This window comes from Hemicordylus capensis, chromosome 5, assembly GCF_027244095.1.
Source record: "Hemicordylus capensis ecotype Gifberg chromosome 5, rHemCap1.1.pri, whole genome shotgun sequence".
NCBI classification, from domain to species: domain Eukaryota; kingdom Metazoa; phylum Chordata; class Lepidosauria; order Squamata; family Cordylidae; genus Hemicordylus; species Hemicordylus capensis.
This window is the reverse complement of record NC_069661.1, coordinates 148738538-148764934: the sequence shown is the minus strand read 5'-3', so window position 1 is coordinate 148764934 and position 26397 is coordinate 148738538. Positions and strand designations below refer to the sequence as shown.

The following is a 26397-nucleotide window of genomic DNA, read 5'->3' as shown; positions in this document are numbered from 1 at the left end:
TTTTTGGCAGGCTTTTTTTTTTTTAAAATAATTTTAAGAAATGGCGCCCCCTTCAAGTGGCACCCGGGGCACGTGCCCTGCCTGCCCCACCCTAGATACACCCCTGCTTGGCAGCCTTCACAAGACTGAATCAAAATGTTGGGTGCTTTCTGAAAAGGTTTTATCCTCCAGCAAATTTTGCCACCATGGCAGTTTTTAAATGGGGGACACTGCTGCTCCCATCAATGCATTCCCCAACAGAGATTCAGAGGACCTATAGCCTCCCTGGCAGCCTGCCTTGTCACATGTTGGTGTTCAGGTGGCAGCAAAAATGCTTCATTGTGTGAACCTATTCTCAGCACCAATTGGCTGCAACACCAGAACCACTTTCCCTTTAAAATCAACCATTCAACAGTGACTGCATCATGCAGCTAAAAGACTGATTATGTTATGATATCACTGAGGACAAATGAAACTAATTTGGAGTTTTTTCCTCATCTCTAGTCAGTCACTTGATCTTTTCTGCACATGCTGGTCAAGCTAGAAAAGTGAAAACGCAGAGTATATTCTCAAGCAGAAGTGTCTATTGAAGAAGATGTGTGACTGAGCTCTAAGGTTACATACATCTAACTTCATGTAACAGGCAAATACATTAATCTGATATCAGTACTTTTTTTTTTTTTTTAAATGAAAAGTGCCATTAGCAACCAGGGCTAGTTCCAGATAGGTGAACCCTCTGAGTAACCTCTAGTGGCCCCTTCCTACCTGGATGGGGGGGCCTTCCCCTTTCCATGGTAGTGAACACGGGTTTCTTTCTGTCTTGCTGGGCCAGCAACAGCTTCTTACCAACAGTAAAGGGAGGAAGCACTGTGGAGAGGAAACATGGTGGCCAGAAGCTGCCAACTAGAATGCTATTTTAGCTGTTGCTGTTGCTGGCCCACAGAGAATGCCATTATGGTTTGCCATTATGGTAAGAAGAGGGGGTCCCACCCAGGCTCTCCTGTGCTGACGCCAGGCCTGTCTTATTCCTTTCCCTATCCACAATTCCTTCAATACAAACTAGTTGCAAAAGTGTGAAATAATCTGAAACAGAGAAACAGCAGGAAGGAAAAAGTTAAGCGTCCCTTCTCTCCCTGCCACTTCTGTGCTCTAAATTTACATGTTGTAAAGTTTATTTTATAAAACCAAACACAGATCTTTGTTTGGAATGTGTAGTTTGCCCCTGTGTCAGAAACAATTAAGCAGCACCAAAGCTCTTATGACAAAATGAATTTGACAGCAAAACAAGAAGCTGTTGAAAAGAAACAAAACTGCTCTCCACAAATCTGATATGCTGGCAATAAAAATGGGATCTGTTTTAATGAAAAGTGTAAGTCATTATTTACCTAACAGGACTCACACTTCTTGGGCAACTTTTAAGTTAATTAAGACAGAATCTTTTGTTGTGATTTGCTATGATATAGAAGAATTCTAAGTTTTGCATCCTGTGACATAGCCAAGCAGAGTCTTTCAGATATATTTTTAATACCCTTGTACTACATCCAATAAGATATAAAGGTCAAAGATGAAGAAGTTAAAAATGAAGTTAGGATGCTGTAGATTGCAAAATAATCCACAAAATAATCTTTCAGCAGTTTCTGTATTAAAGATTTCAGCATGTTTGATAGTGTTTCTTATAGTACTTCTCATTTGCAAAGTGTGTTAAAATCTTCATTCCCTTACAACATAAGGCAGGTAATTAGGATTCATATTTTTCAATATGGGAAATGGAGGCTGAGAGTAGTGATTTGCTCAGGGTCACTGTGATGCAGTAATGTGATAGCTGACATTTCAATACATAAGCTTAGTGGTCAGATGACCTATAGAATTCATATATATAATATAATATAATATAATATAATATAATATAATATAATATAATATAATATAATATAATATAATATAATATAATATAATATAATATATAAAACCTATATTCACGTGTCCTGGTTAGCTATATCCCACCTATGGAAGCATCCTGTGGATAAGCTTTGGATGTGATCAAAGGACAGAGTTGAATAAAAGGAAGCAAAATTGAATAAGAGCTTTAAAATGAGCTTTTGCTATGAAATCTGTCTTGGGCTTTGTAGGAATTTCAACCCTAACTGCTATTTAGAAAAGAGAGACATGCCAAGTGATGTTATTGTGTTCCCATTCTGAAAACTGTTTGCTGTACAAAGGCCAAGTAAGGAGGTGTGCCTATTTATTTATATGTCCATCCTTAACTTTATTTACTTTTGTTGCAAATGGCTTTGAAGTAGGGGTGTGCACATCCTGCGGTCCACATTTGGACTGGTCTGCAGTCCAGTGAACTGGTTCGGCGTTTCACAGTGGCACCTTTAAAAGTAAAGCCACCAGTCCTCACCAGTATCACCACCACTCCAGGCAGCTTCCTGCTGTGATGGCGCTACCCCAGCAGCCTGTGCACAGTGGTGGTGCAGCGCCATCACTCACCTGGTTTCCATGCATGCACTAGGCAAGTGATGGAGCTGTACCACCACTGTGCATGGGCTGCTGAGTGCCACTGAAGCAGGAAGCTGCCTGTAGTAGCGGTGATGCTGGTGAGGACTTGTGTCTTTACTTTTAAAAAGATGCTTCATGCCAATCCCCCAGCGCTGGCTCAAACTACCAGACCGCTTTATGGTTCAGCTTAACTGGACTGAATCAGTTCGCTAGACCTTAGATTGGTCTGAATTCAGACTATGGCTCAAACTGTGGTCTGTGCACACCCCTCCTCTGAAGATTTTGAGCTGTGTATATTAGTGAAATCACAGCTGCTGGCCAATCAATGCTGGCAATATCAATCTGAATGGTAACATCCTGAAAAATTGAAGATTTGCCACACACAACCAGGCTTGTCCTATGGAAAAAAGAAGTACATTTGTATTGACATGGTGGCACTTTCAAACTTCTTCCACTGTTCTACAAATGCTATGTTTGTCTTCACCCTAAGTTAGATATTTTTGTGAACTTGGTTTGGGAATTTGTGTTCAAAGTCATCTTCTGCTGAGATTTTCCCCTTATGATAATCTATTTTAGGATAGTGTGGTTTTGTTAAGTCTTCCTATATTTATATAAATGACTGAATTACTTATATACTAGCTGGGCCGGGCAGAAAACATCTGTGCCTCTAGTTCGCCACCCCCCCCCGCTGCCCCCACAACCGCCACACCCCCATGTTGTTCCGCCCACCTACTGACACCATTGTTTCCCCCCCACCCAGTCTCCACTGCCCTCTTCCACCTGCCTGCCTGCTTGCCGCTGCCGTTTTCTCTGCCTGCCTGCTGGCCAGCTGGCCACCCACGACCACCATTCACTGCTGTCATTTTTCCTCACTGGGCCCCTGGCCTGGCTGCGGCTGCCACCATTTTCTTCCCTCCCTCCCGTCCCCGTCACTATCCAGCAGCTGCTCGTGAACTCTCGCGAGAGCTGCCACACATGGGATTAGGCATGGGTATGCCTATGGGGAATATATATATATGGGGGGGGGAGTACAGAAAGTGCAAGCAACAGAAGATAGCTTGAATTTCCTTCTCTTTACTTTCTTTCATTTTTGGTTTAGTGTCTCACTGATATAAGATAATTAATGTTATCTATTTATAGAAGTGATGTATCTGTATTACCTATTTGCACATGGAGCACGGTTGATGGTACAGAAAATGAAAGCTTTCTAAGTTAGATTTTCCATTGCAAATGCCATGTGAGTGAATGCATTAAAATGTCAGCTTATTTTCAATTAAAACACTTCCATTTGTCAGCAATTGAAAAACAATTCAGATGTGGAGCAAGATATAGTAACAGATTATTATCTCTTGTTCGCTTCCTTTACAGGCAATAATCTTTACTTAGCTGGATTATAAACACTGAAGTGACAAGCCTTATTTATTCAGTTATTGCATTTATAGTCAATTTTTCTTCTATCATGCAATTGATGGGATGGGGCTGCACACATGCACCTTTGTTACATCCCATTATAGGCAAATCTTTCTTGCTTCCTGAAAGTGGCGTAGCTATACTTGAGTAAGGACGAGGAAAAACAAACCTCCCTAGCGCCTGAGCGATGAGGGCCCACCAGCTGGGAAGCAGCTTGCTCTTTGCTCCTCCTGCCTCTCCCAAGAAGAAGGGGAAGCCCAGCTTCACTTTTGGCCCAGGGCAATGCCTTTTGTCCCTTTGCTATGCCCCTGCTTCCTGCTGTGTGGTTTGGTATAGCTTGCTGACTCTAAATGTCAGAAAATATAATTAGAATGTGTGTAGCGTGAGCAATCTCAGGGGAAAGGTTACGTCAGCACAGAACTATTGCCCAACCCCTCCATCCCTCCCCTTTGTTTAATAATTGCACATAAGGACTGTCTTCTCTTCTTCTTGTTCCCCTCATCCAGCAGAAGTTTTCTGTTTGTGAGAAAGGATGTACTAGCATACACGGTACACTTGCCTGAGATCAGTGACACAGTGATTACTTTATTCATATTAGGAATAATTTGTGGTGCTTCTGCAAGAAGACCTGGTTTTAGAAATACTAGTTTAAAAGGTCCCCATGGCTACTACTTTAAAATTCAGATGGCTTTAGGACCGGAAGTACTATATTTCCTTGAATGAATATTTTTCTGGTCTAAGGTTTGACAAAAGATGGTGCAGCATCACTGGATGGAACACTGTTTGAAGCATGTTGCAATATGTGCCACTGTATACGGTTCTTAGTGCTAAATGGCTCCACAAGGGCATAAGAAGTCCCAGGGATATACCAAGCTCATGGCACTTGGCCGACCAGTAGCAGTATCATAATTACTCTGATGCAGGGATGTAGCTATAATTGAGCAGATAGATTCAAAGAACCCAGGTCCCCCAGCTCCTAAGGGCCCTCCAGCTCCACCCCTCCCTATTTCATTCATTATCTCACTCACTCTCAGGGGCCACTGGCGAGAGGGGTGAACACGGGCCCCCTCTCCCCTAGCTACCCCTCTGCTCTGTTGTCACCGTTCCCACGTACCTCAAGGGGTAGATGGGAGACCCTAGAAATGGAATTCCAAGGTTCACAAATAACTTCTGCTATATTTAACCACTTATATGTCATGGTTATTTGCAAACCATGGCATATAAGGCAGTATATAAAACCAATCAATCAATCAATCAATCATCGGCTACTTAGTACTTCAAAACTTGCGAATTGCTATTGGCCACAGTCAGACAACACTTGTTGCTTATGGAACATTATTAGACTCAGAATAGGCAGGGACAGGCCAGCATATGTCCCTTTCCCTATGAAGACCCCAATTTATCTCTGTCTCACATTAAAATTATCCAGATAATTATCTTAGTCTGTTGCAGAAAAAAACGCAAAGGGCTTTTTGTGGTCTAGAGGCTGCTGCTGCTGATCTTCATCCGATCATCTTCATCTAATGAAATAAACACTAATTCATGACAGCTTCAATAAATTTGTTTGTCTATATAGTGCCAGAAGAGTCTTGTTTTGATAAAAAATACAGATTGCTCTAGTTATTAGGTCTGCTATTCCCTGCCATGTTTCACGGTGTAGAAGAAAAAATGGTGGGGTGCACACCATCTCAACTGAAGCACAGCATGGGATATTAACAATAGTTTATGCAATATTAATAGTAAATTAATATTGGACTTGGAAACTTACTCAACATAATAAGTGCCATAAATGGGATCATCAATTTTCTCCCAGCCATATGGTAGCTCTGGAAAACAAAGAGTAATGTCTCTCAGTAAATGCAGCACAGGATGCCAAGATTTCTAATAATAATGAAAGAGTATTGTTGTCAAGTGTGGCAACTGCACAACAAAGTTAAATATAGTCCTCAAAACCAGTGCCAAATTTTAGACATATTCCATGGCAGACACAAGTAGTTTTGGCTTGAAAACTGGCATGAAAAAGCAGGGCAATCACTGTCTAAGAAGAATACATTAGATTATCTCTCACTGTGCAAGCAATTGTCCCTGCCAGGAATAGTAGTGCATCATCTGTGTTATCCAGGAAAATGAGGGAGAATTTCCCCCAAGAAATACAGTTTGCCAAAGATGACAAAGAATTTCCCCCCTGCTACTTAAACACTGTAAAATTATGCATCATTGTGATTGCTATAAAAGAAGTTTGTAAAAAGTGAACAATTTATATGATCTGAAGAGAAACCAGAGTTTTAAAAAAGTTTGTATAATTCAAATTAAATACAATGCTGTATTAAACAGGGTTTCAACAGGTCACAAGTTGCTTTTTGAAAGAGGACTGGCAAAACTGAACTGAATCAGAGCATTTCAGTGAGCATTTTCTCTTTACTGCAAAGTAGTCACTTTAAGTGGCACAGCAGGAAAATGCTTGATTAACAAGCAGAAGGTTGCTGGTTTGAATCCCCGCTGGTACTATATCGGGCAGCAGCGATATAGGAAGATGCTGAAAGGCACCATCTCATAATGTGTGGGAGGAGGTAATGGTAAACCCCTCCTGTATTCTACCAAACAAAACCATAGGGCTCTGTGGGCACCAGGAGTCGAAATCGACTTGACGGCACACTTTACCTTTAGTGCACTATAGGAATCGAAGAGGACTTTCAGAGATATTGATGAGTGTTTGCTATGCCTGTGAAAGCAGAGAAAAGTAGGGGCTGCAGACAACAAAGAGAAACCAAGTGGCTTGAAAGTGATCAGGCCAAGTGTCAGGTAATGGGGCCCCGTGCTAGGTCTCCCAATGGCATGAGGCAGGGCTCACGCATGGCAAATGCTTCTCCATTGCTGTTAGTGCTTGATGCTTTCTTGATGCCAGGCACTATTGTGGGGTAGAGCATGGGATTAGAGCCAGACATGCACACCACTCCCCCATCCCCTCCCAGGTTGCCCAGATCCAGAGAGGGGATATGAGAAACTAGCAGTTGTTTCTTGTAAACTCATTGGTTTCCACATGAATGCCGGGAAGCCCAAATGGATAGCTGCTGTCCCGTCAGCCTGCTGTCAACATAGCACTGAAGGAGACGAATATCCACTATTAGGTTGTTTCCTGGTGCCAGATGTGATTGGGCTGGGAAGCAGGGGACTAGTGGCCATGTACCTGCTGGTCTCCCACTTCCCTGATTATGCCCAGCACTGGGAATGTTAACTGAGTCATGGGTGTCTCCCTCCAGCAATGCTGCCACCAGAGCAGCAGCACTGAAGGAAGGGGAATCCACTGCTGCTGCTCACCACTGTCCAATAAGCCTCCCCATTGAGCCCACTTCCTGGCAAGCTGATCAGGTGATGGTGGGCAGCAGCAGCAGCAGGAGGAGGAAGAGATTTCTTCAGTGCACAGGTCCATTTTTGTTTTTCTGATACTTCATCTGAAATGTGGCATCAGGGCAGGATAGGGCAACTAGGAAATCAAAATGGTGCCACACACTGAAGGAGGAAGATGTTCATAGCTTCTGCTGCCCACCACCACTCGTTCCTACCAAACATCTTACCATTCTGTAGTGGGCAGCTGTAGCAAATGTCCTCCTTCTTCAGTACTTAGATGAGCCATTAGTTTAGCATAGGTTCACAGGCCCATGCCCAACCTGGCCAACCCCTAACACCACCCCTGAAAATGATTATGGTTATGCACACATATTCCTGAAGTGTGTGGAGTCTGTTCTTGACATGGGTATGGGATCACGTCTTCTACAAGGCCAGCCCTGCATCCATGCATTGGATATAGCATATAAATGAGACCTATAAGCACAGAGCTCAGTATGTTGGGCCCTTATCTATGCAATCATTTCCCACAGATTTTGACATTGTGCTGACCATTTCTGTGTGCAATGGACTTGACATACAAAGGTCATATTTAACCATTATGCATGTGTAGATGCAAAGCTGGACCTTATAATGGGGTAGGTACAAAATGAGGTGGTCTTCCCATCAACCATATGTGGCATTTGCACACTTTGGAGGTATATGGAACAAATAACGTATATAAGTAACAAATTCATATGCCACTGAAAACTCAACCCAGGTTATTGTTTTAGAGCAGGGATTCTCAAACTTGGGTCCTCAGGTGTTATTGGACTTCAGCTCCCATAATCCCCAGCCTCAGTGGCCTTTGGTTGGGGATTATGGGAGTTGAAGTCCAATAACACCTGAGGACCCAAGTTTGAGAATCACTGTGTTAGAGACATCTGAACGCTAAGTTCACCTTTTAAAGTTAACTAGAAATAGAAGAACTAGAAATGGAACTTTCCCCCTTAACCTAGACAAAACAGAAACACAATTGTATGTGAATTTAATCCAGCTCTGATTCCAGTTGTACTTTAGTCAATTAGTGCTTCATGCTGTGACAATGTTATGTCTACACATCACTTACTTAGTTCTGATAGTATTATCATCTCTGTCATAAAGGTGTAACAACTGCAAACAAAGTGAAGGCACAGGCATCGATGTCATAGTTACATTCAAGACTCAAAATTCTTCATTTGTCATTATCTTTTCCACAAAAATCTCAACAACATACAATACCTGCAGCATACAATTTGCAAAGAGCCTGAAAAGGATGATATGTTTACGTGTACTACCCACAGCACCTTCATTTAAGAACAAGAACATTTCTGGTTGCTTACAAATACGATGACGAATATTTATATACTGCTTTTCAACAGAAGTTCCCAAAGCAGTTTATATAGATATAAACAATCAAACAAATAAAATGGCTCTCTGTCCCCAAAGGGCTCACAATCTAAACAAGAAACATAAGACAGACACCAGCAACAGCCACTGGAGGGATGCGGTGCTGGGGATAGATAGGGCCAGTTGCTCTCCCCCTGCTCAATAAAGACAACCACTACTTTTAAAAGGTGCCTCTTTGCTCAGCAGGGGATTGAGTCCATATATGCTTTACAGATCACTGTTAATAAGAGACAAAAACTCATGGCCACTTTCCACGAATAGCCATGGGTAGCGTTCATTGGATGACGGGATGCAAATGTCCCTGGGCCCGGAGCGTCAAGGGGACCCACAAGGGCTCTGATGCCCACCCCTGTGCACCCCTGTGTCACCGCACTGCCATGTCCCATTTACCCTTGTTGTTGGGGGTGGGAGGCAGACTTCTTCCCCCTCTCTGGCCCACATGCCAACTGGAGACAAGCTGGCTTGCCGAGAAGCCTGCCTGCCCGCCACCGCCACAGGTAACTAGAGGGGGAAGCGTGGCGGCGGGGCTGGAAAGTAGGGCGCGTGGCTTCAGTGCTGGGGCATGTGGGGAGCCCACAAAACAACTTCATCCCTGGGCTGCCGGGAGTCTTCCTATGCCCCTGCTAATAGCAATGCTGTTGTTGCTTAAGGCAGGGTTTCTTAACCTTGGGCTACATGTCTATTGTGGCTGGGGATGATGGGAGTTCTAGTTCATCAACATCTGGAGGCCCAAGGTTAAGAAACCCTGGCTTAAGGTATTCACTATATGCTGTTTTTGAGCAAATTAATGCAGTCTCTATTTTCATCTTGTTTTGACCCTCTGAAACAGTGTGTATGTTCACTGCCATCTTAAGTTGCTTATAAAAGGATTTTTTTTTTGCTGCATAAAAATGACTTGAGGACTAAAGCCAAGAACCATGTTCAGAGTTCACAGCAAAAATATAGTGTTGATTTTAAAAATTTGCATGTGCCTGACACTGAAAAAAGGTAATATTAAAACAATGTTCTTCTAAAGCAGTAGTATAAACCTATTCTTTCTTTCATACTGTTGTTTATAACATTAAGCTCTTAAGAGAACAAGTTAATTGGCACAGATTCCCCAACATTTATTCGAGTCTTTAAAATAAATGACTGAGATGCTGAGGAAAATTATCTAATATCCTTTTTAATCACTCCTTTGTACACTTTCCTTCATCATGTAAATGTAAATACAGATGGCCCTTGTTATTTGTGTGGATTCTGTTCTGGCCAACAACTGCGGATAACAACACTGTGAATAATGAAACCGTGAGTCAATGGGAATTTGGGGATTGGGTTCTGGAACCCAGGGAATTTGATTTATTACATTTATATCCCGCTCTTCTTCCAAGGGACCCAGAGCGGTGTACTACATACTTAAGTTTCTCCTCACAACAATCCTGTGAAGTAGGTTAGGCTGAGAGAGAAGTGACTGGCCCAGAGTCGCCCAGCAAGTATCATGGCTGAATGGGGATTTGAACTTGGGTTTCCCCGGTCCTAGTGCAGCACTCTACCCAGGAAAATGATTGAAAAATCAATGAAAAGGTAAGGTAAAAACAGAAATAAGGATGGTGCACAGCACTCTACCTTGGCCACCTCAGCTCTCCCACTCTCCCATCTTCCAGCAATGCCCCCCAGGTTCTCCAGTAATGCGTAATCATGATGTTTCCTCATCTCACTGCTGAAGTCCAGCACTAAGCAGCACTAGCGATGTGCACGGACCGGTCCGGAGGTCATTCTACAGGCCTCTGGACCGGTCCGGACATGGGCGGTTCGGGGTTCGGGCGGATTGGAGTGGGAGTTCCAATAAGGGCGGGGGGAGGGTTTACTTACCCCTCCCACCACTCCCCCCCCTCTGGTGCACGTATTTTAGTCAGTAATCAGCCCCTCCCCCCACTCGGCTGCAAAAGGCTTCAGGAAGCCTTCTGTGTGAGCGCACATCGCGTGTGTGCTTCATGTCTCTGTGACGTGTGCGCACGTGGCCACACAAGCACACGCAGGTCATGGAGACATGAAGCGCGTGCGACTTCCTGAAGCCTTTTGCAGGGGAAGGGGCAGGGGAAGGGGCAGCAGGGAGGTATCCTGCCGTCCCAATTACTGACTAAAATACATGCACCGGAAGGGGGAAAGCAGTGGGAGGGGTAAGTAAACCCTCCCCCTGCACTTAAAGGAACCCCCACCCCAGTGCCAGACCGCAGGTCCGCGGTTCCGTGCACACCTCTAAGCAGCACAAGCCCCTTGACCTGATTGGTTGGTAAGTTGGCCAAAGACGCAGCGCAAAATTAAATCAAATTGAAGTAAACACACACAGAATAGTGTGTGAGAATCTGGCAGTGAGAGGATTAGTTTTCAACCAATCAATTTTCAATCAATCAATTTTCAATCAATCAATTTTCAAACAATTTTTAATTTTTAATTTAAATTGAATTTTAATTGCAATTTAAATTAAAGAATACAGCACTGTAATGATCAAAATTTAAAATATTTTTAATTTGCAACTTTTAATTAAAAATAAATATAATTAAATTTATAAAAGAGATAATTAGCATTTTAAGAGGGCAGCTCAATGCTGCTTGCTCCAGAAAATGGCTCCAAGAAGCTCCACAGGAACGGCTCAAAAAAAGGCCCCAAATGCTCCAGAACAATGGCTCCTGAAGGTTCCCAAGGGCGCCCTAAGGATACCAAATGCCACCCAAAATGACTTACAGAAGCACACAAAACTCTAAACACAGAGACTAAAGCACTCCACTGTCCTCCTCCAACAGCATTAGCATGTAAGGACAGAACTGCACTGCTGGAAACAGCAGATATGCAAAGCTGTGTACTGTGGATAATGAGGTCGGGTATATATTGCCTGACCACAGATATGCGATACCACAAGCGCCAAAACCACGGATAATGAGGGCCACCTGCATATGTTTAGCTGAATTGGAAACATCGTCTTTCTTAAAACCCTTAAGAATTATGGGTATTTTCGGTGATTGTGCCCAAGGGAAAAATAGAATACATTTATGATTTGGAGGTATTAGTCTACTCCTCTATGTTTTTTCTAGTGTAATGATGCATAATGGTATTTATGAACTGGCCCAAATATCAAGAGTTTAAATGGCAAATCCCATTTTCGAGTGTAAACATTTAATGAGTTAGGAGTGTTATGAAGGACCCAGTTTGTAAAGGCATGGATAGAACTGCTAATATATATTATGCATACCAGTTCACGATTTGAAAAATATTACATTTTAGTTTTACCATAGTGGATCATAAAAAGTCATATACATTCCTCACGGGGGGATGTGTTAATTTTATTTTTGCATTCACAATGCAAACTGTGAGCTATATTTAATTAAAATTCTGTGCAGACCAGTAAAACGGAATTAGTAGAGCTCAAATTCTGGGCTGCTAGCTGAAGGTTGCAAGATAAGATTTGCAGAGCATAGTTTACTACAGAGCTACTGTTTGAAGAGTTGCCTGCAACATTTGCTTTAAGCCAGCTTGCAAAGATTTTTAATATAATTAAAGAATGGCACCGTTTTCTGTCTCTGCAATGAAATCCAAAGATTACAAAATGAGCACTGCTTTTATTTTCGGAGGGAAAAAGCAAGGTAGGCATTTTCCAGATTGGGAATGTAGGCACTGCATTTTCTATTCTTTAGTTGGTACACAGCATTTAGCATTGAGAATCAGGAAATTTCTGCAAGCGTGCACCTACACACCCTCATTCTTTCACAGCTAGAGTAATGATACAAGTTATCCTAAAAAGGTCAAGCCAATCTAATGCACCCTGATGTAAAATTGACCTTTTAATAAGCCAATGGGTCCCAACCTGGGTTCCTCCAGATGTTGATGAACTACAACTCCCAGCCTGCCCCTTCCCCTAGATTTCATCTAGGACTGCCTATTGAAATGATATTGTGTCCATTTTAAAAAAAACAAAACACCCGCACTGGCTGCTGATTTGTTTCTGGGTTCAATTCAAGGTACCCTTGAAGCTCTTAACCTTTTGAGCCCTGGATATCTGAAGGACCGCCTGCTCCTGCCTTGCCCACCTGACCAGGTCATCAGCTCTGTGTGTTGACACTGAGGGAGGCTCAATTGCCATGCACATGAGACAGACTCTTCTCAGTCATCACTCTCTAGGCTCTGGAATATTTTGCCCATGGATACCCATTCTTTTGGCTTGCCTCACTGCCTCTAAGACAGATAAAGCCCTGGGTGTTCACTCAGGCCTTTGATCTTGAAGGCGTGTTGGTGCTGCTTCTGAGGTTATAGCTTAATCGTTTCATTGGTTATGTATTAATTTTTCATTTGTATGGATTTTACAGTTGTTTTTAATGGATATGCTGTGAACCTTCTTGAGATAAATGTGTTTTGAAGGACAGTATACAAATTTAAGAATAATTAAATCAATCAACAGAAATTTACCACTGTAATTTCTGTGCCAGAACACACTGAAGAGAGATTATTTCTGTTGTACTGATTATCTGAGACTCAATATTTGTAACTTTACTTCAGGTTGGATCTTATGAGCCCAGAGTGGCCTCCCCACAACTTCATGTGCTTCTTACAAGTAACTCTTCCCTCCCACTTATAAAGCCAGACACATTTGAGTCCCCCAAATGCATAAAGCTTGGGTAGGTGGGGATATTTTTTAAAATCAATATTATATTCACAATTTTGTTGAAGATATTTAAACAAACTTTAAAATTTTCTTTGTTTCACAACAGTGGAGGTCTTTCAGTTGCACATTATTGCTTTCGGACAACAACTAGCAGTCATAGGTTATTCATCATCATACAACAACAATGCTTATATTTATGGAGGCACTTGGATTGAGTCAATCCAGGCTTAAAAATTATGTTGAACAAACCTCATGTATCTGAATGACAAGGAAGTATGTATGCATTTGGAACCTTATTTTCCTTTATTTAATTGTAATGCCATCTGCCAAACCAAGCTCACTCTTTCTGTCTCTAAATGCTTTATTCTGACAGCATTGTCAGAAGAGAAAGTCTGCACAACAAAGAGGCATCTGGTCTTTATCTAAAAGTGACACATTTTGTTTGCATTCACAATGATATAAGGGCATTTTGCAAATGTAGGGTCCAATTAATGTGACAATCTGTAACAGTGACAAAAATAATCAGATTATTAACTAGATCACAGTTTCCTATTCTGTAAAGAATAAAAATAAAAGAGCTATAAAAAGATCTAATCATATTTTTAATTAAGTGTCATTAATTTATATTCCCTCTTTGTCTTAAGCATTAGCATGAAAATTATGTCTGGGGTTCATGCTAAAGCCCTGTTGATTGAAATCATTTACATTTTAGTTAGTTTTTCCAAAATATTCCGAACAAAGCTGACAATACTTAATATTACTTATAATATCATTTGTAGAAGTAGGGTGGACAAATATGCAAATATCAATGACAGTTGTGTTGCTGGTAACAGATTTCAGTGAAAGTAAAACAAGAAGTATTTATATATGTTCAGTCATGGCCCCATCAACTGAAGTCAATGATGAGGTTACTCACCAATGAGATTTCACACTACAAAGTAGCATTTAAAAAAAATCTTCAGGGAATGCTTTGAATAGATCTGGGAGGGTTTCATAGCAGTTTCATGGTGACTGATGTAGAATCACAAAAGTTGATTATCTAATATTTGCTTTAAAAACTGGTGTAGCCTGTTTATCACCAGCAGAGGTGCATCTAGGTAATTTTGGAGCCTGGACCTAATAGGGATGTGCAAATAGGTTTGACCCTGAACCTGTTCAAAGTTGAACCAGTTCAGTTTGACTGTTCAGGGTTGAACTGACCCCCACCCCTGTTTGGTCCGACCTGCGACCAACCCCCCCGACGGTTCAGGGGGGTGTTTTGCAATTTTTTTAACCTTTAGCCCCTTCGAGGGGCTTCCTCTAGGTCATGGGGAGAGGTCTACGAAGGTTCTCCTGCCTCCGCCAGCCTCGGTCATCACTGCCACAGCCCGTTTGGCCGCTTTGTTCAGGCCTCTGTATGATGGTGCAGCAGCCATTTTGTCCACCACCATGCATGCGCAAATGGCCTCTGTGAGGTCTGGCAGGCCTTGCAGAAGCCATTTGCGCATGTGCGGTGACCATTTAATTTTTTTAAGCATATGGATACCCGAGCAGGTCGAATAAAGCGGCTGAATGGGCCGCGGCAGTGATGACTGAGGCTGGCAAGGGGAGGGGGAACCGTGGAACCCCCATGGCTTAGAGGAAGTCCCCCAAAGAAGCTAAAGGTAAAAAATAAATAAATAAATAATAACTTCGAACCCCCCCCATACCGAACTGGACCGGGAGGTTCAAAGGGTGCCAGACCAAACTGGTCCAGTCAGGTTCAAGTCTGATCTGGACTTGAACCGAACCAGGCCAGCTGGTTCCATGCACATCCCTAGCACATCACCTTTGCAGTTTAGTACCTAAACGCCTCCCCTGCAAATTAAGCATCATCATGCTTGGCTGGGTGACCACACCATCTGGGACAGACTAAACAGAATTTGGGGTTCACCAGGAGCTGTGGAGGCCCTGGACTCTGGCCTGGAAGTCCAAGGTAAGAGCGCCTCTGATCACCAGGATGGAATCGACAAAGTCAGTACCCAAATTATAGAGCTCAGAAGAATATCTATAAGAGAACAACCTAGCATCTTTAAAAATATCCCCAAGCTCCACATTTTTATATCTGTATTTTCAAAACACAACCTACTATACATACAACTGTGTAGTATAATGCTTTGAGCAGTTAGGGCAATTGACAGGAACTTTCTTTTAAAATGAGGGTCTAACACTGTAAATGATTACAATGGATTAGCGGGTTCTTCATGTCTGTACCAATTAAGATGCACATATTCCATCAATAATAGACTAATTTTTAATTTTTTTATGTAGAATGATTTGATAAAAACTGATACAGTAGAAGAACTGAAAACAACGAAATCAATGCATCAGAAAAACACAAAATCAAGTTATTGTTCTTCATTGCAGATGTTCTACTTGAGAAACATATCCTAAGCTTCCAAGAAATTCTAGGGAACATAGTTTGAAAATGTAATCACTCTTTCCATTATGAAGAGTGTTACTACATGGCTAAGTGGAGAGGTCCTGATTGAATGATAAATGTACATGACCTTTCACTGGTCCAAAAAGCCCCTCCTGCTGGAAATAGTTTCCCACATGCAACTGGGGTGGGGTGATTTTTGCCAATCTTCCCTTCCCTCTGTAGCTTACTGTGCCTGACAAAAATATGTCGCTGAGGGTCCTGTAATACTAACATTCACAATAATAGTCTGGATATCTGAACAATGGTCCACACAAAGACTTTGCCATGTTCCAAAACATGTCCCCTCCCTCTAGCTTTTTGCTGTTTTTAACATCCAACCTGAATCAGAGTAGGATTCAAAAGTTTGCTGGCTATTTTAGTTGTTGATCCTAATAATTCTGCTTCTTGGTATTTTTTCTCTATTGGAAGTTACTTGAGGATAAATTCAAGAAAATTATGCCCAACAAAATCTTTGGAACTGACTATGCTGTAGATCCTACATTTCTACATGATCAGGGCACCAGATAGAACCATTTTTTAATTGAGAGAATCAGCTACGTGTTTAGGCCAGAGGCCTGGGTTTTTGAAAAAAATATGAGTCAGATATTGTACCATTCATCTCTTTTGCTTTTTGTAAACCTTTTTGGCTGCTGAGTGAAATTTATTCCAGCTGAGATGCCCATGAGGGCTTTTTCCTAGCATGTCAGGACTGTGAAATTAGGTAGTGAAGCTTCTTAATCAACATATAAATTCTGAGAGAAATTATTGTTCTGGTAGCATCAAACAGGTGTTATGAGTGCTCTATACTATCTCTGCTTTCTAATTATGGCAACTGAAGCAAACCACAATTGTCATACTTTAAAGTATGTTGGGGAAAAATAACAACAACAACAACAACAACGCCCAGTGAGGCACTACCTTGACGTGGTTGTGGGGCTTGTGTGCTCTGATGAAGGTTAGAGCTATGCCAGAGGTCCAACCATACTGGACAGGTCTCACCAGAGGAGCCAGACAAAGAGTGCCTCTCCCATCAACCATATGGTGAGACGTAACTTTAATAAATCTATACCGGATCGGTCGTCGCCCGGGTCAACAAGGACCGCGCCAGGTGCTATAGTCCCTGGACATCTGGTGGCAAGTGGGCTACAGGACTCAGGATCTTCAGTTGAGCAACCAGGGCTGGAGACAACAAAGCTACTGGAAGAAACGTCGCTTAACCTAAAAAAATATACAAAAAATGCCAACAAGGAAATAATGATCTGCTATTACAAGTCTAGTCCAACTAGAAGAGGTTATTTAAAAAGAATGTACCAAATTTGGAAAGAGAAGCATCCAGATACAGAAATAACAGAACAAAGGCTAGCAGACCAGAGAAGATTCATAATAAGAAATAAAGTATTCACAGGAGTTGAGCTGGAAGAACTGCAAAGAGCAACACAGGCTCAAGATATGGAAGAAGAATTACCACCAAATGAAGCAGTTGCTCAGGCGCAGATGGAGGAGGTGTTGGAAATAGAGGATACCACCGTTGCTGAACTGTTTCAAAATCAAAACCAGGCAACCTCCCCTTTGCCTTCACCTCAAAAACCCAAATGCCGTTTAACAGAAAAGCAACAAGAACTAAACAAAAAATAACTGAGCACATGAACCAAACAACCACCAGGGTTCGACTTCCCGCTCTAAAAACAGTTGCCAAAAAACAACTTGCTCAGGCATTAAAAAATGTCAATGCTGCACTTGCAGAAATAACAACCAATAATTTGCAAGAAACAAACCAACTAATGTACAGTGCAGCAACAATAACAACACAAGAGCTCGGATATAAGATCAGTGGACCTGTAAAAAAAGAAAGCAGTACATCACCTAAATGGAAGATTCGATTAGAAAATAAAATCTCCAGGCTTAGATCAGATGCTAGTAAATTGAAAGATATGAAAGACAAGAAGCTGAAGAATGAAAACACCAAACAGTATCTGATCCAAAAATACCACCTAGATTCAAGGAAAATTAGAGAAGTCCTGGAAATAATAAAGCAGCAAATAACAGCAGTGTCAAAGAAGATTAGCAGATATGAAGCCAGAATCACACAACACAGGCAGAATCTCCAATTCCAGTCGAATCAGAGACGTTTCTACCAAAGCATAGAAGGAGAAACTGCAAGAAACGTAGAAACACCAAATAAAGAAGAAACAGTGCAATTCTGGGGGAAATTATGGGACAATCCAATAGATTATACATTTATAATAGATTGTCCCATAAATGTCCCATACATTTATGGGACAATCCAATAGATTATACATTTAAAAAAAGCAGGCTGGATGAAAGAGGTCAAAAAATGTAACCAACAAATGCAAGATCTAATAATAACACCAGAATTAATAAGTGAAAGAGCAAAGAAAATTAAAAATTGGACTGCACCAGGCGACGATGAACTGCATGGCTTCTGGCTTAAACACCTAACAAGCCTTCATAAACAACTATCAAAACAGTTCAATCACATTATGAAAGGCGGTGATATTGAACAATGGCTAACAACTGGGAAAACTCATCTCATCATGAAAGACCCAGCAAAAGGTGCAGTTCCAAGTAATTATAGACCGATCACCTGCCTGCCAACCATGTTCAAATTATTAACTGGAATAATAGCAGATGAAGTGATGCAACACTTATTAACTAACAAACAGCTTCCAGTTGAACAGAAAGGAAATTGCCCGAACACCAGAGGAACAAAAGACCAGCTGCTGATTGACAAAATGATTTTAGAAAACTGCAAGAGAAGAAAAACCAATCTAAGTGTTGCATGGATTGACTACAAGAAAGCCTTCAATTCATTGCCTCACACATGGATACTAAAATGTTTAGAAACAACTGGTGTCAGCAAAAACATTCAGATATTTATAAAAAAAGCAATGAGCATGTGGAGTACACAGTTAACAATCAATGGCGAAGCACTTGGACAGGTTAGCATTAGAAGAGGCATTTTCCAAGGGGACTCACTATCCCCTCTATTGTTTGTAATCGCCATGACCCCACTTTCACAAATACTAAACAAAACAAGCCTCGGATTCCAAACATCTAAAACATCCAGTAAAATCATCCATCTGCTGTACATAGACGATCTGAAGTTGTATGGAAAGTCCCAGTCAGAAATCAAATCACTGCTAAACACTGTCCATATATGCAGTAGCGATATAGCAATGGAGTTTGGACTAGACAAGTGTGCTGCATTAATAATGAACAGAGGGAAAATAAGAAAAACAGAAGGAACAGAACTGCCCAATGGAAGCAAGATCAAGAACCTGGAAGAGAAAGAACATTACAAATACTTGGGCATTCTCCAGGCTGATAACATCGCACACACTGAAGTTAAAAGAAAAATTGGAAGTGAATACATCAGGAGAGTCAGAAAAATCCTCAAGTCCAAACTCAATGGCGGCAACACCATACAAGCCATAAACACCTGGGCTATACTTGTTATTAGATACACTGCAGGAATAATAGACTGGACCCAGGCAGAGCTAGAGACGCTAGATCGTAAGACCAGGAAAATCATGACCATCAATCATGCTCTGCACCCCCGCAGTGATGTAGATAGGCTCTACCTCCCTCGCAGCTCAGGTGGCAGAGGAATGCTGCAAGTCCATCAAACAGTAGAGGAGGAGAAAAGAGGCCTTGAAGAATATATAAGGGACAGTGAAGAAGATGCACTTCAAATGGTCAAGAACGAGAAACTATTCAACAGCAATGAAACAAAACAGGCCTACAAGAAAGAACAAGTCAAGAAGCGAGCAGAAAAATGGAGAAATAAGCCCCTGCATGGTCAATATTTACACAATATAAGTGGAAAATCAGACATCACCAAGACCTGGCAATGGCTTAAGAATGGCAACTTGAAGAAAGAATCAGAGGGTTTAATACTGGCTGTACAAGAACAGGCACTAAGAACAAATGCAATAAGAGCAAAAGTAGAAAAATCCACAACAAACAGCAAGTGCCGCCTTTGTAAAGAAGCAGATGAAACCATGGACCACCTGATCAGCTGTTGTAAGAAGATCACACAGACTGACTACAAACAAAGGCATGACAAGGTAGCAGGGATGATACACTGGAACATTTGCAAAAATACAAGCTACCTGTAGCCAAGAATTGGTGGGACCATAAAATTGAAAAAGTTGAAGAAAATGAAGATGTAAAAATATTATGGGACTTCCGACTACAAACAGACAAACATCTGCCACACAATACACCAGATATCACTGTAGTTGAGAAGAAAGAAAAACAAGTCAAAATAATCGACATAGCAATACCAGGGGATAGCAGAATAGAAGAAAAAGAAATAGAAAAAAATCACCAAATACAAAGATCTACAAATTGAAATTGAAAGGCTGTAGCAGAAGAAGACCAAAATAATCCCAGTGGTAATTGGTGCCCTGGGTGCAGTTCCAAAAGACCTTGAAGAGCACCTCAACACCATAGGGGCCACAGAAATCACCATCAGCCAATTACAAAAAGCAGCTTTACTGGGAACGGCCTATATTCTGCGACGATATCTATAACCATTGACAATAAAATTCAGCCATCCCAGGTCCTTGGGAAGGACTTGATGTCTGGATAAAACAAACCAGTCAATAACACCTGTCTGACTGTGTAAACAAGAAATAATAATAATAATAATAATAATAATAATAATAATAATAATAATAATAATTCGATTTCTATACCGCCCTTCCAAAAATGGCTCAGAGTGGTTTACAAAGAGAAATAACAAATAAGATGGCTCCCTGTCCCCAATGGGTTCACATTCTAAAAAGAAACATAAGATAGACACCAGCAACTGTCACTGGAAGTACTGTCCTGGGGGTGCATAGGGCCCGTTACTCTCCCCCTGCTAAATAAAGAGAATTACCATGGTAAAAGGTGCCTCTTTGCCCAGTTAGCAGGGGTAAAATGAATTTTTAAAAACATGTTTACACACACACACCCCTTCATTTGTATGAATTACACTGAAGCACTGGAAGCTTATTTTACTCCTATGGTACAACTATAATCTTCCAAGGAGAAGAAACTAGTGAAACGGGTGCAAAGCTAGTCTGTGAAGCCCAGGGATCTAATTGCATATCAAAGAAAAGAAAAGGGGCCGGACTAAATCCATAAATCCTGCTTCTGAATCTGTACAAAAGTCAAGTCTAAAAACTGACCCTCAGTTCATATATCCTTTCTTCAAAGGGATGGCATTCAGCAGACAGAACTTAACTAATTAATTATCATAGCCAAGAGAAGGATCAGGTTATACGGAGTTGCACTTGCACATTAACTGAGGTGTACAAAGAAAGAAACATACCCATAGATTTGTTTGTATCCAGGCTAATGCAGACATTACACTTATATCATGATGCTTGATCTTTTAATGTGTGTCCGGCTACACGTCCCTGTCCCCTTTACCAAGCCTGGCTAGGCTTACCAGGTCTGGCCTCAGAACAGGGATGGGGAAGGGGTTGAGCCTCCCTGTGCCTCCTCCATCCCAGGCTGCTTGTGTCTGTCCCTCTCCTGGGGCCCCTTACACTCACCACCAGCCAGCCTTTCATCCCAGGTCGGCTCCTTATATACCTCCTTACAGGCTATGCATCGCCCATTCCTAAAATTCCCAGCCTTCATGAACCTTTTGGAGTTATTTTAGAGTGTCAACCGGTGTATGGATAATGGTGATCCAGTTGACACAGTATACCTGGACTTCCAAAAAGCTTTTGACAAACTACCTCAGCAAAGACCCTTGAGGAAACTTAGCAGTCATGGGATAAGGGGACAAGTACATGGTGGATTGCTAACTGGTTGAAAGACAGGAAACAGAGGGTAGGTATAAATGGAGAGTTTTCACAATGGAGGTAAGTAAGAAGTGGGGTCCCCCAGGGATCTGTACTGGGACCGGTACTTTTTAATGTATTCATAAATGATCTAGAAGCTGGGGTAAGCGGCAAGGTGGCCAAATTTTCAGATGACACCAGACTTATTTAGGATAGTGAAATCCAAAACAGATTGTGAGGAGCTCCAAAAGGATCTCTCCAAACTAGGTGAGTGGGCAACAAAATGGCAGATGTGGTTCAATGTTGGCAAGTGTAAAGTGATGTGTATTGGGGCAAAAAACCCCAATTTCACATATACGCTGATGGGATCAAAACTGTCAGTGACTGACCAGGAGAGGGATCTTGAGGTCATGGTGGACAGCTTATTGAAAGTATTGTCTCAGTGCTGTGAAGGAGATCCATTCCATGCTAGGGGGACTGGAAAAAAAACCCCTGCTGATATTATAATGCCCTTATACAAAACTATGGAGAGACCACACTTGGAGTACTGCTTACAATTCTAGTCACAACACCTAAAGAAGGACATTGTAGAACTAGAAAAGGTGCAGAAGAGAACAACCAGGATGATTTGGGGCCTAGAGCACCTTCCTTATGAGGCAAGGCTACAACACCTGGGGCTAATTAGTTTAGAAAAAAGACTGCGGGGAGACATGATAGAGGTCTATAAAATCACACATGGTGTGGAAAAAGTGGACAGAAAGAAATCTTTCTCCTTCTCACATAACACTAGAACTGGGGGTCATCCCATGAAATTGATTGCCAATAAATTTAGGAACAACGAACGGAAGTACTTTTCACACAATGCATAATCAACTTGTGGAATTCTCTGCCGCAAGATGTGGAGACAGCCAACAACCTGGATGGCTTTAAGATGGGTTTGGATAACTTCAGGAAGTAGTGGTCTATTAACGGCTACTCATCTGAGAGTTATAGGCAACCTCCAGCCTCACAGGCAGGATGCCTCTGAATACTAGTTGCAGGGGCATAACAGGAGGAGACAGGGCATGCCCTCAGCTCCTGCCTCTGGGCTTCTAGCAGCATCTGATGGTCCACTGTGTGAAACAGGATGCTGGAATAGATGGACCTTGGGCCTGATCCAGCAGGGCTGTTCTTATGTAAAATAATGCAATGCCCAAGCAAGAATTAATAATATTCAGGTGAAACTCGGAAAATTAGAATATCGTGCAAAAGTCCATTAATTTCAGTAATGCAAATTAAAAGGTGAAACTGATATATGAGACAGACACATTACATGCAAAGCGAGATAAGTCAAGCCTTAATTTGTTATAATTGTGATGATCATGGCGTACAGCTCATGAAAACCCCAAATCCACAATCCCAGAAAATTAGAATATTACATGGAATCAAGAAGACAAGGATTGAAGAATAGAACAATATCGGACCTCTGAAAAGTATACAGTGTACTGTGCTTGATTGGCCAGCAAACTCGCCTGACCTGACCCCATAGAGAATCTATGGGGCATTGCCGAGAGAAGGATGAGAGACATGAGACCAAACAATGCAGAATTGCTGAAGGCCGCTAATGAAGCATCCTGGTCTTCCATAATACCTCATCAGTGCCACAGGCTGATAGCATCCATGCCATGCCGCATTGAGACAGTAATTGCTGCAAAAGGGGCCCAAACCAAGTACTGAATACATATGCATGCTTATACTTTTCAGAGGTCCGATATTGTTCTATTCTTCAATCCTTGTCTTCTTGGTTCCATGTAATATTCTAATTTTCTGAGATTGTGGATTTGGGGTTTTCATGAGCTGTACGCCATGATCATGACAATTATAACAAATTAAGGCTTGACTTATCTCGCTTTGCATGTAATGCGTCTGTCTCATATATCAGTTTCACCTTTTAATTTGCATTACTGAAATTAATGGACTTTTGCACGATATTCTAATTTTCCGAGTTTCACCTGTATGCACCATAGCTACTCTACTTAATTAAGCAGATTACTTCTCTTGATCACTTATCAGTGTTAAATTTGCCAGAAGGGTGGGAGGAGCTTTTACTGCACATAAAACAGGATGAGTCACATTTTCTAGTGTCACATTCTGCTAGCCACATTCTCCAGTGGCCTGGGGAACATTCCTTGTATCAGAATAATCTGGGTTTCTTGAACGGCAAGAAAAGTAACAGAAGAGTCAATGAGAAAAGTTGGTTTGGATGGCTATTGAGGGGGAAGACAGACTGTGTCCTACTCATATTTAGTTTAAGGACATCTTCTTATCCTTATTTCACTCTCTTAGCAGGATGTTTTTGGATAAGATTTATTTTTACAGCTTTTTGGGTGGTGGTGAAAGGGTGTTAATGGACTATAACATGCTGCTGTGCTACAACATATGGCTACACTGTCTGCTTTTGTCACTGAGCATTTTAGTCTAACATTTGATGCATACAAATGAGTTTATGTAAGGTATTTTTTGTTTTTGTTTTTAATGATGAAAAATATTGCCGGAATATGAACAGCATGCAATAATATGTCTTGGGTTATTTGTCGGAGTGAAAAATGCTTTACTTCAAAGCATAATTGTATTTTAAATATATACTTCATAAAGTATATATTTGCTTTGTTTTCTACAGTAGAATTATTGTAGGTCTGGTGAATTTACCATGGCATCCTTCTGAACTGCCTGGCTGGGATGGCATAGTTTTGTGTTGGCTCTGTGCTGGTTCCTATTTAAAGTGTATGTCTCAGAAGGCCGTGCTGTGGGACACATGACCACTAGCTTATAGGGTCCTTCTGTGGCCTATCTTGTCCTCTATGCTGTTTAACATATACCTGAAACTGCTCTGGAAGGTTGTTTTGAAGTTCGCTTCATTCCAAAATATGGGTGTTAATGGGGAAAGGCCTTGTTTGTCCTTGATACCAAACTTTTAATGACTGGCACTTTTTAAAAAAATTAGCAGCCTACTCTCCCAAGATTAATGTTGATACCATCATCTATATATATAATTTGCTAAGATGTATCCATGGCTAATCCCATGCATGGCAGCTCTTGCAAGAGTTCACGAGTGAGCTGCTGGAAGGGGGAGAGGAGAGTGACAGCAGTGAAGATAAGGTCAATGGGCAAGCAGGTGGGCAGGCAGGTGCAGAGCGAAATTGGCTGGGGGCGGGGAGAAAGCCCGGTGAATGACCAGCAAGCAAGGGGGAGAACGGACGACTGACAAGTGGGTGATGGGGAGGAACCAGTGAGTGGGGGGAGGGAAGAATGGGCAACTGGTGAGCGGGGGAGGGAAAAACTGGTGATGGGGGGGAGGAACGGGCAAGCAGCGGGGGAGCCAAAGGCTGAATGCACTAGCTCATAGATGCTCTATGTGGGTTCAGCTAGTAAATCTTAAAAACTGAATTCTCAGTCCTCATTCTCCTGCTTGGGCTATTTTACCCAGTTTTTCAAGAATGATATAGCTGCCAGTTTTGAAGCTTTGAAATAAAATTCAAGTAATAGGTGAGGCTTGTTGTTGACCAGGCAAAATCATTTTGTGTCGATTACACTTCTAGGACAGTTCAAGAAATTAAAGATATGTAACATGATTTTTATTAATTGCAAATAATAATTGCATATACTGGGGTGTCTTAGACCTCCATTCAATTTATGATTAAATAAAGTGCTTTGGCAATTCCAGGAGGTGGACTGGTGCTTTTCTTCTTTCAGATGAATTCTCCTAATATCTCCTGCTATTTCTGAAGAATTTGTAAAGTCCCAATGGAAGGGAGTCCTACAAGAGAGCCAGCATGGTATAGTGTTTAGCATGCTGGACTATGACCAGGGATATCTGAGTTACAATCCCTGTTCAGTCACGAAACTCAGTGGGTGACTCTGGGCCAGTCCCTTTTCTCTCAGCCTAACTTAAAAACCATTATATTCCTTTCCTCTGTCCCTCAAACAAAGAAATAAAATTTAAAAATTCCAAGCAAGTGGATTCAGTTTACCCCTAAATCCTAGTGCAAAGTCTAGATTCTTTGTCTGGTGTGTGTGTGTGTGTGTGTGTATTGCTGAGGTATGAATATATGAGGTGACTCTAGTAGGTATATATATTGAAAATGTTCCTGACCCAGGAGAATGTTTGTTGAAGTGTGTGTGTGTGTGTGTGTGTGTGTGTGTGTGTCTGCATTAGGGATGTGCAAAATGTTTCAGCGTCAAAACATTTCAACTTGAAATGGCCTGTTGAGTGCCATTTTGGAGGCCTGTTTTTGCCTTGCTGATTGGTTTTCTGGCACTGGTTTCCAATTGACTAGTTGGGTTGTTTTGTTTTGTTTGTGAGATACTGTTGTGGTGATAAATGAACAATGGAAATTTGTGTGTGTGTGTGTGTGTAATATTTCTTGGTGATTGCTGTGATGGGCTGAGCTCCATATCTGGCCTTGAGACTAACTTGTGTTTCACTCACCGCTCTGGTATGCTGTACAATCTGCATTGCAAAGTGTACTACTCAGTCAACATGTGGCTGAGTTGCTCTAGCGGAGCTTATGGCTATGCTTGCTGCTAAGGGTGCTTCTGTGGCAGTTGCAATGCTAGGAAGTAATGAGTCCTAATTGTGTGTGAGAGAGCAACTTCTACTAATGATGTCACCACAGCACAGGGATTGTGGGTTGTGTGGTAGGGCATGATGATAGGAAGTGGGCACTTTTAAACAAGTTTTTAACTTGCACATTCTTTTGTGGGCTGGGTGGTAGGCAGCACCCTCCATCATGCCCTATCACCCAGCCCACTTTAGTGTCCCTAGGAGCTATTGCTGGGGAACAATGGGATGTTTTGAGATTATTCTCCATTGTTCC

At 41.7% G+C, this 26397-nt stretch overlaps 1 protein-coding gene across 23 annotated transcripts in view; it reads right to left on the bottom strand.

Annotated features, from left to right (window-relative positions):
* MAGI2 (membrane associated guanylate kinase, WW and PDZ domain containing 2) overlaps positions 1–26397 on the bottom strand; it is a 953479-nt gene that overhangs the window by 208744 nt on the left and 718338 nt on the right. For all 23 annotated transcript variants that reach the window (XM_053251292.1, XM_053251285.1, XM_053251284.1 and 20 more), the window contains one exon: positions 5660–5717. In XM_053251292.1, the coding sequence (XP_053107267.1) occupies positions 5660–5717 (58 nt within the window). The remainder of the gene's footprint in view (positions 1–5659; positions 5718–26397) is intronic.